The following is a 15,385-nucleotide window of genomic DNA, read 5'->3' as shown; positions in this document are numbered from 1 at the left end:
TTTTTTTTTCTCACCTTCCCTCTTCCTTCCCTTCCTTCTTTCTTGCTATAGTATGTTTGCAAAGTCGCCACGTTACAGCTTTTTTTCTTGCTCAAACTTACCTTCTTTCTGCCCTGATGCCATGGGGGTGACGTCCCCTATACATCTGCCCACTTCACTGGGCTCTAGTTTGTCTTCTCAGCTCAGAGCTTCAGCTGGGGACTGTTACTTTAAAAAAAAAAAAAACTGTGGTAAAATATACATAACATAAAATTTATCATTTTAGCCATTTTTCAGTATACGGTTCAGTGGTATTAAATACATTCACATTTTAGGGCAACGATTATACTGTCCAGCTCCAGAAGGATTTTATCTTCCCCAACAGAAACTCTGTCCCCATTAAACATGGTTCCTCTCCCCCGTCCCTCAGCCTTTGGCAACCGCCATTCTACTCTGTCTATGAATTTAACTACACTAGGAAGTTCATATAAGTGGAATTATACAATTTTATTCTTTTGTGACTTCTTTCACTTAGCATAGTTGTAGCATGTGTCAGAATTTTGAATTTCCTTTTTAAGGCTGAATAATATTCCACCGAATGGATCTACCACATTTTTTTATCCATTCATGTTGATGGACATTTGGGTTGTTCCACCTTTTAGCTATTGCAAATAATGCTTCTGAGAATACGGGGATACAAATATCTGTTCAGGTCCCTGCTTTCAATTCTTTTGCGTGTATACCCGGCATTGGACTTGCTGATCGTGTGGTGATACTTTCATTTTTTTGAAGAATCCCGAGTGTTAGTTTTGAAACTCATTTTAGGAGTCTGGGGTCGGGATGGGAGGCACCATGTAGCCAGAGACGGGGGCAGGGATCTGCTTTCCCTTCTGTCAGCCTTTTCCAGAGCTCATACTGCTTAGGAAGGGGTGTACCCCACTCCTGGGTCTTCTGCTTACTTCCACAACTTGGCCTGGCTTCCCGGAAGTTAAGCCCAGGCAGTCTTTTCTACCTCTGCCCAGGCCTGTGACATTATGCGCCGCTGCTACTCTGAGAATTTTTTTTGAGTTTTCCAGGGATGTCTGCTCACTGCCCTCAGTCTACTTCTCTCCAGATTTTTGAGAATTCTCAGGATTTTATTCTCTCCACAGTACAGTATCTGGGGGTATAGGTGAGAGTTAGGGGCCACACCAGGGTCACTACAACAAGGAAGAGAAAGTGGAGAGTGTCCTGAGATGGTTTTAGGGGCCAGGCTTGGGAGAAGTTTTTATCACTGCTACCCACATCTCATTGGCTGGACCTTATCACATGACCCCAACCCAACTGCAAAGGAGGCTGGGAAATGTAGTGTTTCTGAGCCCAGGTGAAACAAGAATCGTTGAATATGACATTAAGCTTGAAGGGACTCTTTTTTATAGCTGCAATTTCCCTTTGCATCTGCGAGAATAGTAATTATACTGATTCCAAAGACTTGTTCCGTTTTCTGTCTGCTTCCTCAAGCGTTAGTGCTTTTTGATTTGGGGGCTGTTTATTCTTGGTGCTTATTTTCTCTCGAGTTTGGTGACTTCTAGTTTTGCACTTCTATCTCATGACCTGATTGCGTGTGAACCCCAACTCTGACGGTCATGGGGGTAAGCCAGTGGGGCAGGGTACCAGGCAGGGTTTGCCAGTGGCTGGGCTTCTGGGTCTGTAGGGTCCTTTCCTCCCAGGTTCGATCAGCCCCAAGGCAACGTCCAGCCTTCTCCTCACTTGACCCAAGAGTCTCCTTGGGGAGATGCTTGGTTGGTTTCCAGCTCTGTGGTGTAGTGGAGGAGGAGTCTGGGGAGGCTGACCCACCTGGATGCTCCTGCTGCATTCTCTGTAGAATTCCCTAGGGCCCACCTCTGCCACGTACCCACTCAGAGACGGGGGCTACCCCAGAGCCTCCGCTTCTGGCATAATCCTCTTGGGTATATTTTTAGCCATGATCTCCTTCTTCCATCCACTTGCATCTGACTTCCACGTTTCAGGAAGTCTTCATTTCTGGTTGACTAAGGATGGCTCTTACTGTTTTCCGGGGATGTTTGTATTAATTAATTACTTTTACCAGTGACCATTTTCAAGTGTACAATGCAGTGGTTTTAGTATATTCACGATGCGCAACCACGGCCACTATCCAATTCCAGAGCATTTCTGCCTCTCTAAGAAGAGACCCCTTACCTCCCAATGCTCTCCTCCTCCCACCGCCTCCCATCTACTTTCTGTCTCTGTGGACTTGCCTGCTGTGGACACTTTGTATAAATGGAATCGTGCTCTATGTGACTTTTAGTGTCTGGCTTCCTTTGCATAATGTTCTTTCTCAAGGTTCATCCACGTCGTAGCGGGTGTCAGGATTTCATTCCTTTTTATATACGTGGCTAGAACACATTTTGTTTATAATGTTGATGGACATGTGGGTTATTTCTACTTTTTGGCTATTAAGAATAATGCTGCTATAATGCTGCTATGAACATTCACACACAAGTCTTTGTGTGGACAGGTGTTTTCAGTTCTTTTGGGTATATACGTAGGAGTAGAATTGCTGAGTCATATAATAAATCTTTAACTTTTTGAGAAACTGCCAAACTGGTTTCCACAACACTGTCTAATTTATATTCCCACGAGTATCGTGTGAGCATTCCGATTTCTCCACATCCTCGCCAACGCTTGTTATTGTCTGTCTTCTTGGTTCTTGCCATCCTGGTGGACATGAAGTGCGATCTCACTGTGGTTTTGGTTTGCATTTCCCTGATGATGAGTGATGTTGAGCATCTTCCCATGTGCTTACTGGCCATTTGAATATCTTCTCTGGAGAAAAGTTTTCTCAAATTTTTGGCTTATTAAAAAAATACTTAATAGACTACTTTTTTTTTTTTAAAGAATAGTTTTAGATTTATTGAAAAATTGAGCAGAAAGCACAGGGTTTCCATATGCCCCCTCTCCTCCACCATGCCCCACGGGTTCCTCTGTTATTAGCATCTTGCGTCAGCTCGGTCTGTCATCACGTGTTGGTACCTTAGTCACTACAGTTGATAGTTTACTTTAAGGTTTGCTCTTTGTGTTATGCAGTTCTATGGTTCTTGACAAATGCCTAATGTCATTTTTCTCTCATTGCAGTATTGTACAGAGTGGGCTCACCGCCCTGAACATCCTCTGTGTTCTGTCTGTTCATCCTCCCCTCCCTTTACTTGTAAACCCTGGCAGTCACTGATCTTTTCATTGTCTCTACAGTTTTGTCTTTTCCAGAATGCCATGTAGGTGGAGTCACCGTAGGCAGCCTTTTCAGCTTGGCTTCTTCCACTTAGAAATATGTATTTGATGACCCTCCTTTTCTGCCCACTTTAAAATCAGGACATCGATTTTTTTCATACCGTTTTAGCAGTGTCCAGGGATGTGGGCTGGGAGGTGGAGGCTGGCTCATGGACCCTGCCTGCCCTCTTGCTGTCACCTCAGGAACACTCTGGAAAGAAGGGCTGAGCATGCCAGCTGCCATGCCCAGTGGAAGGCCACAGCAGCACCCTCTCTCACATGCCAGACTGTCCGTGGGAGGTCATCTGGATCCCTTCCCTCGCCCTCCCTCTGTCCTCTGTGACCCTTCTCTGTGTCCCTTAGATGACCTCGTGGAGAAGCAGCCATGTTCCTGGAACTCCTCCCGCGTCTGTGAGTGCCGGGCTGGCATGTTCTGTGTCACATCAGCCACCAACTCCTGTGCCCGCTGCTCCCCGCACTCTGTCTGCCCCAAAGGGAAGATTGTCAAGTTCCAGGGTAAGTCCCTCCACCCTCAGCCCAGGACCCAGATCTGTGCTGGTGCTGTCCCCACCGCCCGACCTCCGGATGACTTCTCACCTCTCACTTTCTTCTTCCCGTGTGACAGATCACCTTCCTTTCATGACGATGCCTTGGTTGCACCTGCCGCCCCTTCCTCTCACCTGTGTCTTAGGCTCAGAGAGACTCTGGTGGCCCAAGGCACAGGCCTGGCTGGAAGAGGTCTTTGGGTTGGTTTGAGGCTCAGCACAAAAGTTTTCTGATGCCCGATAAACAGGAAAGAAACCTCAAGTTTGTGTCCTGGGTGTTTCTTGGAAGGTTAGGGCTGGTCTCCCTGTTTCACAATTGACACTTTGGGAGTTAGAGGAGCCAAGAGATTGGGCACCAGGATCAAGACTGAGAAACTTGGGTTTCTTTTCCAGTTTGCTGTGTGACCTCAGACAAGTTCCTTGTCTTCTCTGGGCTTCTAATTTTCTGACGGTATAGGACAGTTGGTAGCCAGAGAGAAGATAAGGGCCACAGAGCCTGTGCAGGTGGCGCTGAGGGTACCTTTCAAAAGGGAGGCATGGGGAGTGAGTGGGCTTTAGAGCACAGGCCAGAAGAAGTGCCACAGCCACACCGGGGACATGGGGAGGGGGCAAGAGAGGATCAGAGAGAGCCATGTCCCCTGGGGAGAAAAGCGCCAACACTGGGCTCATGACTCCTCCCCGCAACCTGGTTCTTTTCTCAAGCGCCATCCCACCCCTCCCCCCGCCCTCCTGCCTTCCTCCCTCCCCTCGCTCACCCCACTCACCCCGCTGCACAGACAGCACAAACCCCAGTCCTGTGGGTTTTGCTTCCCAATTCTCTTCCTGGTTCCCTACCTCCTACTTGTCCCCCATGGCACACAGCCAGAGCCTCTCTTGCAAAACCAAATCAGATCGTGTGTGACACACTGCCTGACACACTATTATCTTCCCATTGCTCTAATGATAAGGACACAACCCTTTGGTAAAAGAACACAGGTTTTTATGGGGCTTTTTTTTTTTTTTTTTTTTTTTTTGTGTTCGTCCGCATACCTGGGTGGCAGGCTTGTTGGACTTCAAGTCCGGGAGTGTGAAGCAAAGGGAAAAAGCCTGGGACTCACCACTGAGTTGTTCCTCGGGCCCCAAAGTCCCTCGCTAAGCTGCCTTTTCCTCCCCACCTTTCAGAGTCTTTGTTTGACACATGAGGTCCAGGGCTTTTAGCTGTGCCTGGCGGGAGGGAGAGGGGAAAGGGCATCCGCTCCATCTTCCCAGAAGCACAGTCTCAAGAAGAAGACTTAACACAACCCGAGGTGCTGTGGCCCCTCCTTCCTCCAGCCCTAGCTCTCAGCATCAGCCTGTACTGTCTGGGCCCCGCCCGGTCTGTCTGCTTTAGTTCCATGGATGGGCAGTGCTTCTCCTTTCTACCCAGTCTTTCTTTGTACATGCTGGTCCCTCTGCCTGGGACACCTTTCCCTCCCCGTTCACTTAGTTACCTCCCACTCAGCCTTGGTCTGGGTCACACAAAACACTCTGCTAAGGGGTGTGCAGAAGCCCACCACCTGCACGCAGGGGTGGTGTGGTGGAGTGCAAAGCACTCTGGACTGGGCATGCAATAACTGGGATTTAGTATAGCTTTGCATCTATAGGCATGTTCCCACGCCTCTCTGGGCATCAGTCTTCCCATCTGTCAAATGTGGAGGTGTGACTAGAAGGCCTCAGGGGCCACTTTCCAGCTTAGAAACTCTTGCATCTCTGTGAAAAGTAACCTTGAGTTCAGTTGCTGCAGCCAGGGCAGGTGGACCAGCTCAGGCTGGTGAAGCTCTCTCGGTGGTGTTCCCATAACTGCCACACGGTGGCGCCAGATGCCTCTTTGCTGCCCTACACCTGTGTTGTCCAAGGTGGTACCACTAGCTGGCCACATGTGACCACTGAGCACTTAAAACGTGCCCAATCGTAGTGAGATGTGCTGTCAGCATAGAACATATACTGGATTTCAAATATTTAGTATAAAAATGTAAAACATTTCATTAATTATTTTTTATATTGATTACCTGCTGACATAGTATTTTAGATCTATTGTGTTAAGTAAATCTATTATTTAAATTAATTTCATGTGTTTCTTTTTACTCTTTTAAATGTGGCTACTAGAAAGTTTAAAATGACCTATGTGATTAACTCATATTTACATTGGACAGTGCCAAGTGCTCCAACCTTTGGCTACGAAACCCTGGCTAATTTCTAAATTCCCCTGTAGGCTCTCCCATGGGGCAACTCCCAGGGCCTCCGTCCCTCCAACTGGAAAATGGAGAGTCATTTCTGTTTCAGATTCAGCTCCTCGCAAAGCCCCACGCTAAGAGCTCGTATAGTCTCTCTCTCCTGAAATTCTCAAAACTCCATAAGGCAGACTGCATTAGCCCCATTTTACAAGCGAGGAAATTGAAGTCGAGAGATGGCAGGCAAATTGCTCAGGTCCACAGAGCAGGGAGCATCCGAGCTGGAGTCTGAACGTCACCCCTGGGCCTTGTCACCCCACCATCCTGCGGGTATACAAGATAAGTCAGCCTTGCTCATCCTACCTGCAGTGAAAACGTCAGGTCATATGCCACCTTCTAAGTGATGGGAAGGGATCCAGATGAGGAAAAGGACGTACCGTTTATTGGGCACTTATTACACGTCACATCGTGTGATAGGCGTGTGAGGTACACTCTTTGGTTATCCTGACAATAGCCTTGTGAAGAGTGTATTATTCTAATCAGTGGACTTGCCTGGCACAGCTAGGACATGACAGAGGTGGCTGGCAAACTCATGTCCACGTGGCAGAAAGTACTGTGTATTTTCCTCTCCACTCTGCTTCCATCCACTAGTCTTCCGGACTCTCTGTGTTGCAAGTCACAAAATCTCAAAATTTTTTTGGCTCATGTAACTGAAAAGTCTGGGGATAGCTCTGAATAGTTTCAGGAAGGGCCGCATCCATTCCTGAAGCTCTGTCTCTCCCTCTTTCTCTTCTCTACTCCCCTGTGTCTGGGTATCTGTAAGATGCCGACCAACGACTCCAGGCTTGCTTTCTGTCCAGCCCCAGTGGAAAGACAGCTTCCCCTTCCTACATTTTCAACAACCGAAAACAAAACCCTGAAAACGCATCTCATAGACATGGCCCGGGTCATGTGCCCATGCCTGAGCCAGTCCATCGTGGCTAGAGGGATGAAATGCGTTGACTGGCCCAGCCTAGTCCCGTGGCTACTCCTGGAAGGGAAGCGGGGTTCAGTTAGTCCCAGCCCCTAAACACAGAGCCTGAGATTGGGTAGAGTAATCGCCCGGGGAAAATCAGACTGCCTTACCCCAAGGGGGAATGGATGCTGGGCAGGCACAAATACCAGGTGGCCACTGAGTTTTCTAAGTGCCCCATCCCAGACCATGGTTCGCGGTGGTAAAAGTCTAATCCTGGAGTCTTCAGACTTCTCAGCACCAACTCTGAAGGCATTATGTCCCCCCCTGCAGGTACAGCGGAGAGGGACACAGTCTGCGAGCGGCCCTCCCCAGGGACCAGCCGTGACTGCAGCTCCAGCCCAGGGGACTGCAAGGCACTGGCCAGGTGACTCCCGGCTCCCTTCTATCCAGCTAGCCTAATGTGGGGCTGTCTCACCCCGCAGGACGCCCAGGACACAACTGGGCCGGGTGTGAAGGCGGGGTTCAGCCCACGGTGTCAGGCTCCAGGATGCCTCTCTGCCAAGCCCACAAGTCATATGAGGCCCTACTGTGTGCCAGCCTTCCCTGAGCACACAGGAGACCCAGAGGCCTAGAAAACACAGCCCTTGCTCCCAGAAGCTGACGGTGGGCCCACCAGAGTCTGTGGGCCGAGGGTCTGGGGACCCCGTCTCTATAGAAACAGTTACCCTGAGCAGAGTCTTCCCTCGCCCTACCAGAAGAAGAATTGTCAGTCCCATCTCTGGCTTCTTTCTCAGTGACACCACCCCCCACGCCAAACCCATCCTGACCTCAGCAAGCTCCGATGCCAGAACCACGCTTCTTGGAGGGGACCTCACCCTGGAAGATGATTCCAAAATGATGAGGGCTCCCGGCTCTGCCCACTCCGCGGGGAAGCCTGGGCCGGAGCCAGGTAATTTCCCCAGGGAAGCCGTGGGCTCTTTCCCAGAGCACTGGTGTCTGATGGGCGGTGGTGCGGTGTGGGGTGGGCCAGGCAGGTGAGGGGAGAAGTGGGTCCCAAGGTCTGGGCGCTGAGGGCATCGAGGGCCAGAGTAGATAATGGAAGGGCTCACTCATTTCACATCAGCCTTGAGCGCCTCCTAGAGGCCAGCGCTTGCAATGGCACAGGGGAGCCCCTGTGTGTGTTGATTTGATACCCTTGCGGTTCCATGGTGACAGACTGAGCTTCCCTCCTCCCTCCATTCTCTCCTGCTTATTACTGAATAGCCTTCCATGGTAAATGTACACCACACTTTGCTTATCCAGTTTTTGGATAGTTGAGTTGTTTCCACCTTTTGGCTATAATGAATAAGGAAAAACAAATCTTTGTGTGAATGTATCCTTTCAATTCTCTCTCTTTTTTTAAAAATTGATTTGTGGGACTTCTTAGAATTCTGAGTTTTGAGCCCTTTGTCCTATAGTGGTGTTCAGATACCCTCCCCGCCCCCTACTCTGCGACTTGCTTTCCCATTCTCTTAGTGGTGTCTTTCCACGACAAGCCGGTCTTAAATTTAATGTGGTCAAGCCGATCCATCTTTTCCTTTATGCCTAGTGCTTTTTATGTTCTGCCTCGTACGTCTTTTCCTCCTCTGAAGTCTCAGGCACAACCTGCGTTTATTTTCTAGGATCACGATTGTTTTGCCTTCCACGTTTAGATCTGCCCTCCACCTTGGCTTGTAGGCGTGGTGCGAGGCAGTGGGCTCGTCACAAGTGTCCGCGTGGATAACCAGTTGAGCCAACACTATTGGTCAAATAAACCATCCTTTCGCCATGGCCTTGCATGCCAGCTTTGTTGTAAATCGAAGGTCCCCGAATGCGTGGGTGGAGTTCCGCGCTCTGTCCTAGTCCGCGGGGCTTTCGGTCTGTTCTGCATGAATCCACCCCGTCTCCATCACGGTTGTTTTTCGGTAACTCTGCACGGAAGGCTGAGCAGCTTCTCCATCTTTGTTCTGCAACAGTGTATCGGCTAGTCTTGGTAATTTGCATTTCCATATACATTTTAGAATCAGCTTTTCAAATTCCACAGAAGATCCTGTTGGGATTTTGATTGGATCAAACCACATCCGTAGGTCGGTCAGTTTGGAAAGAAGCCACGGCGTTGTGGTGTGGAGCGGATGCGGAGGGCACAGCCCTACGTTTGTCCGGGCAGCCTTTCAATTCTCCCAACAGTGCTTTCTTATTTTCCGAGTGGAGGTATTTCCAGCTCCGTGTTAGATTTCTAGTATTTGATATTTCTGATGATGATGCACGTGGGATCTTTTTCAAGATGTCCTGTTCTGACTCTTTATGGTCAGTATGATTTCGCACCATGCGAAATGGCCAATCTTTGACTGGCTGACCTATCAAAACAGCAATTTCACGTGGTTCGAACCAATACGCAGACATTCAATTGGTTTCGATACGGTGGCACTGCATCCACTACCTTGTTAAATTCCCGCGGTAGTTGTGACCCGGTACCTGCAGATTCTTTTGGGCTATCTGTGCGCCGCGGCGTGTCATCCGTCCATACCTGGCTGATACCTTCCTTTCCAACCGTTACCACTTCTGTCTCTTTTTCTTGCGTCGCCGCGTTGCCTGGAAACCCTGTACCGTGCGGAATAGAAGCTGTGATAGGCGTCCTTGCCTCGCTGCTGAACTCAAAGGGGAGGTTTGAGGAGGGCGGGCACGTAGCAGCGAGCATGGGGAGAGGGTGCTGCATAGTGGAAAAGGTGGATTGAGGGGGGTGGGGACCGGAAGCAGAGGGGACGCAGGGGTTCTTCTCTTGTGTGGCCTTAGACACATTCCTGACCTCTCAGCCTCACGACTCCTCCCCGAAGGCCTGACCGGACATGCGCAGAATCTGGGAGCTGCCCGTGGAGCTGGGGGGGGGCTTCGATGATTGGTGGGGAGGCGAGGCCGCTGCCGAGGTGGCCCGAACCTTCTCCGCTTATTTTCCCAGGGCTGTCCCCACAGCAGCCGTGCCCTCAGGGGTCCACTAACTGCAGGAAGCAGTGCGAGCAGGATTACTACCTGGACAGGGACGGCCGCTGCACGGCCTGCGTGAGCTGTTCAAGAGGTGAGAGTGGAGTCTTGTCTTTCCTCTGGGGCTCTTCCAGGGGGCAGGGGGTGCGGGTCTTGCAGGAGAGGCTGAGACTCAGGGGGTGGGGAGCACCGAATTCGGTCTTGGGCTGCTCAGCCCTCGGAAGTCGGGCTCACTGCTCTGGCGTTTTGAGCAGCCAGCTTCCAGCGACGCCCGCTCATGATTGTGGGTTGGGTTTTTGATGACAGTGATTCCTTTTCAGAGAGTTTCTATTCGCTCGCTCTCTTCTGCAAGGAAACATTTGTTAATCGCCTCCCTGTTCCAAACTTGTCTCATTATTTTTTGTGACTGTCCTATGTGGCACAGATTGCGATTGTCCCCATTTTATCGATGAGGAAACTGAAGCTTTGGGAAGTCAAGGGACTTCTAAAGGCCACAAGCCCTCAGAGTGGCAGGGCTGGAGTTGGAGCATAGGGCGTCTGCCAACGAGTTCTGGGCTCTGGTCACTCCACTGCTCCGCCTCTCAGAGCACACTCCGGACAAGCGCTTGCTGAGTGACTGCTGTGTCCATGGCAGAATCACAGCCCGCAGGTGTTTTCCCTGCGGCCAGCTCACCACAGCCTCTTAGCATCGCCAACTGCCCTGTGACTTCCATGAAGCCCACACAGGGCAGGGGAGGTGACCCAGGACCCAGCCCGCCATGGTTGTTAGCGGCCCAGCCCACTCACAGAGGCCGCCGGGGGAACGCGTGATTCTTTCTCCTGGTCTAAGGTTCCTTTCATGCTGCAACCCAGACCAGAGGCAAAGGGACACCAACCAGAGAGAAGAACACTCAGTGTGGCGTCACTGGGGGCCACACTGTTCAGTGACTAAGTCCACGTCATAAATTTTCTCAGAACTTAGTGGTGAAAAACAAACCATTCATTATACTCATGGATTCTGTGGGTCAGAATTCAGACAGGGCACTGTGGGGACAGTTGGTCTCTGCTTCATGCTGTCTGGAGTCTCATCTGGAAAAGTCGAAGGCTGGAGGCTGGAATCCTCTGAAAGCTTATTCATCGGTGTGTCTGGGGGTTGATGGCAGCTGCTGGCGGGGGCCTCAGTGCCTGTCTGTATCAGCCTCTGTGTGGCTAACTCTGGGCTTCCTCAAGGCCTGATGGCCAGATCACAAGGATGGGAGCGGAGGGTAGAGAAGCCGTATCCCTTTTTATGACCCAGGCTTAGGAGTCACATGGTGTAACTTCCCCAACTCTCTACATGTTGAGTCGAGGGAAGGAAAAATTCGGGGCCAGAAAAATTGCTGTGGCCTTTTGGGAAAAAACCTATAATCTGTCACAGACGCTATGTCAGATGGAGATGCAAAAGATGGCTCTGAGCCCAAGAGTTCCTTCCCCCCCCCCCATAGCTGAAGCCCTGCGAGGCAGCGGATGGAGCACAGGGACGGAGAGCATGGGCCCTGGAGCCCACGTGCCGGGTTCAAATCTTGGCTCAACCACTTCGTAGCTTAGAAACTCCAGCACGTTCCTTAACCGATTTGTGCCTCGATTTCCTCATCTGTGAGATGGGCGTAGTAATAACAGACGATCTCAGAGAGTCGCAGGAATGAAATGGGTTAAACTAGTTTGATCTGGGTAGAGGGCCAAGAATGCCGCCTCGCACACACTCGATTGTGTTGATGGCCACAGTAGTGACGATGGCTGTCACCGCCCCAAGTCATCTCACGATCGCTGAGCCCGCTCTTGCCTTCTGCACAAATTCCCCAAATCCTCCCCGGTTCCCGCTCCCTCTGGAGGTTGCGGGAGAGACTGTGCAGTCCCTTATCTTCGTCACGTGCGGTCTCTAAGTATCCTGCCCAGGAGAAGTGTTTTTACTGAGCAAAGTCATATTAGTCGGATCTACTGCTGTAGTGATTCCATTTCCGCAGAAATGGAGTGTGAGAAACATCCCCAAACACATAAGTGCATTATTATACCTTTTCTTTTACAAAACCTCTAACATTTTAATTTTTGATTTTGGAAAAAAAAAAGTTATCTTTGAAAATTTCAAATGTGTTCAGAAGTGGAGGGAATTGGGAATGGTTATGGCCTATCACCCAGTTTTAGAGAATCATCAAGTCGTGGCCAGTCTTGGTTTTTCTTATACCCACACCCACTCATCCCTGCCCTCTAGGTTATTGGAACAGCTTTATTGAGATATAGTTGACGTACAATAAAGCGCACATGTTGAAAGTGTGCGATCTGATACGTTTTGACACAGGCATGCCACTGTGAGACCCTCACCACCCGTCGAGATAACGAGTGAACTATCTGTCGCCTCCAAACGTGTCCTTCTGTTCCTTACCACTCCCTATGCCCACTCCCATTCCCAGGCGATCCTTGTACTTTCTGTCACTGTGGAGTAGTTTGCATTTCCTAGTATTTTGTACAAATGGAATCATGTCGAATAGGCTCCTTTCTCATCTGCCTTCTTTCGTGCAGCATTATTATTTTGAGTCTGCAGAAAGGTCTGCTCGATGGAAGAATCTAACGAGCATTTGCTTCTGGAGAATGCTTTTCTGCCCTTCTGGGGGTTCTCTGCACCCCTGCCTTTGCCATCCCTGATCTTTCCCCATAACCCTCCCCGTAGATGACCTCGTGGAGAAGACACCTTGCACGTGGAACTCCTCCCGCATCTGTGAATGTCGACCTGGCATGTTCTGTGTCACACTGGCTACCAACTCCTGTGCCCGCTGCATCGCCTGTCCCGTCTTCCCACCAGGGATGGTCCAGGGTAAGCAGTCCGTACCCCCAACCAAGGGGCTGAGGTTTGTGCCCCCACCGCTAGACCTCCCCTCACCCCCAACTGGGCAAATGACCTTCAACCCCAGCTGTCAACCAGGTCAGGCTTGGGCTTCGTTTGTTTGTTCTGAATAGTTAGTTAGAAACCATCATAGAAACCAGTGAATGGAATGAAGTCCAAATTTCTCATTTCGGTAAGATGATTTTATAAAAAAAAAGCTTTTTATCACTGATGATTCTTTTTATAAAAAAATTCTTCCTTTAATGGTTGGGCTGGTATAATCTTGACTTGTTTGCAAAGCCGTTTTATTGACTTGAGATAGGTGAATATAAAGTCTATGAAGAGGCTTCCAACTCAAGGTGGTAGACATTTGCTCGAGTGCAGAAAAGTATAAACTCTTGATAGTGAAACAAACAAACAGGATTGATCAGCAGCTTAGAGATTTTGACAAATTTCTAGAAAGCAGAAAACCGACGGAAGTGTGGTGACAAATGAAACCAAGTGGAGGAATTCGCTCCATGAGGGCTGCAGGAAAAGCGAGGGGCAACTCGCTGTTAAGACCCCCAGACGAGCTACGGGCTCAGAGCAGGCAAGTAAAATGACGGATGGGTGTGAAGTGGAGAATTGCAGAGCGCAACTTCATCTCGAAAATAAAATTCAAAAATTCGTAAGGGCCGTATACCATGGGCACTGGCCAATCCGAACAGACGGTGCCTGGGTTTTTACCATGGGCACTGGCCAGTCCGAACAGATGGTGCCTGGCGACAATAATCAGCATTTTGGCCAAAGACACTGAAGGGGTGCCTACGAAGAGCCAGGCCACCAGTGTGGTACTGCCACTCTGGTGCAAAGCCCTCTTCGTGTATTGGGGAGCGTGTCCTATCAATAGGCTATTGCTGCTCAGTCGCCGAAGTGAAGGCTGCCAGTACCTCACACCCCCACCTGCAGGCCCAGAGTTCCCAGGTAGACCTCAGGGAAGGGACCCGTTGTGAAAAAGGCAGACTAACACCACAGCAGAAGAAACCTCACTAGCTATTGGAATATTCAGCACAGTCCTTTTTTCACAATGTGAATGAGCAGTAAAGATCTTCAGACTGGAGAGAAGCCAGAGAATAACAAGATACACAAACAGGAAAGCTCACTATAGATGAAGCAATGATAAATCTAGGTCTAGAAGAGAACTTAGTCCACCGAAAATTTCAAGAAGTTGTTATATCCACCAAGTGAGAACAGAATGCTATGAAAAAAGAAGAGTAAAAGAACAGAGGACAAGAGATGGCTTTTAGAAAGTGTGCTCGTTATCCATCTATGGCCTCTCAGCTTCCAACTAACTCACCCTTCGGGACCTGCTCTGTGAGAAAAGACTGGCCTCTTTAAGCCTTTCTCCTTGTGGGCGCGATCTTAAACTCTGCCAGTAGAGGGCGCTGGGGGCATTGCATCAGGAAAGAGGCTTCTCTTGGCTGCATCTGCTTTTTGTTGGACCTGCTGCATAGTCTGGGAGGAGGGCATGTGCGTGGGAACATCTGGTGGTGCTCTGTCCAAGTTGTGCTCCCAGAGCAGGCGGTCCCTTGGCAGCCTCGCAGCCCCATCCTAGGCCTGGTGGCCACCTTGGCATGGCCCTTCCAATAAGGATACTGGCACATATCTTCCATATCTTGGCTATTGTAAATAATGCTGCAATGAACATAGGGGTGCATATATCTTTTTGAGTTAGCGTTTTAGATTTTTTCAGGTAACTGCCCAGAGTGGAGTTGCTAGGTCACATGGTAGTTTTATTTTTAATTTTTTTGAGGAACCTCCATACTGTTTTCTATTGTGGCTGCACAATCCCACCAACAGTGCATAGGGGTTCCCATTTCTACACATCGTTGCCAACACCTGTGTTTGTTGATTTATTGATGACAGCCATTCTTACAGATATGAGGTGATATCTCATTGTGTTTTTAATTTGCATTTCCCTGATGATTAGTGATGTTGAGCATCTTTTCAAATGTCGATTAGCTATCTATATGTCCTCATCGGAGAAATGTCTATTGAGGTCCTCTGCCCATTTTTTAATTGGATAATTTGTTGTTTTGTTGTTAAATTGTATGAGTTCCTCCTATATTTTAGATATTAACCCCTTATCAGATGTATCGCTGGCAAAAATCTTCTCCCATTTGGTTGGTTGTCTTTTTGTTTCGTTGATGGTTTCCTTTGCTGCTTTTCGGTTTGATGTAGTCCCAATTTTTTGTTTGTTTGTTTCCCTTGTCTGAAGAGACATATTGAAAAAAATATTAGAGTGATGTCAAAGAGTTTCCTGCCTACATTTTTCTTCCAGAGTTTTATGGTTTCGGACCTTACGTTTAAGTATTTAATCCACTTTGAATTTCTTGTATGTAGAGTAAGGAAGTGATCCAGTTTTATTTTTCACAAGTATCTGTCCAGTTTCCCCAGTACCTTTATTGAAGAGACTGTATTTACCCCATCGTATATTCTTGCCTCCTTTGTCATAGATTAATTGCCAATATAGGCGTGAGTTCATTTCTGGGCTCTCTATTCTGTTCCATTGATCTGTGTGTCTGTTTTATGCCAATACCATGTTATTTTGATAACTATAGCCTTGTGGTATAGTTTG

General features: G+C 49.0%; 1 protein-coding gene across 1 annotated transcript in view; it reads left to right on the top strand.

Annotated features, from left to right (window-relative positions):
* The window catches only part of TNFRSF8 (TNF receptor superfamily member 8), a 41,119-nt gene that overhangs the window by 4,643 nt on the left and 21,091 nt on the right, over nucleotides 1–15,385 (top strand). The window contains exons 2-6 of the mRNA XM_011363521.2: nucleotides 3,610–3,762; nucleotides 7,266–7,359; nucleotides 7,730–7,884; nucleotides 9,910–10,026; nucleotides 12,616–12,759. Of these exons, the coding sequence (XP_011361823.1) occupies nucleotides 3,675–3,762; nucleotides 7,266–7,359; nucleotides 7,730–7,884; nucleotides 9,910–10,026; nucleotides 12,616–12,759 (598 nt within the window). The 5' untranslated portion in view covers nucleotides 3,610–3,674. The remainder of the gene's footprint in view (nucleotides 1–3,609; nucleotides 3,763–7,265; nucleotides 7,360–7,729; nucleotides 7,885–9,909; nucleotides 10,027–12,615; nucleotides 12,760–15,385) is intronic.

Source organism: Pteropus vampyrus, unplaced genomic scaffold (genome assembly GCF_000151845.1).
Source record: "Pteropus vampyrus isolate Shadow unplaced genomic scaffold, Pvam_2.0 Scaffold86, whole genome shotgun sequence".
NCBI classification, from domain to species: Eukaryota; Metazoa; Chordata; class Mammalia; order Chiroptera; family Pteropodidae; genus Pteropus; species Pteropus vampyrus.
The sequence above is the reverse complement of the archived record's forward strand: the minus strand, read 5'-3'. Positions and strand labels throughout refer to the sequence as shown.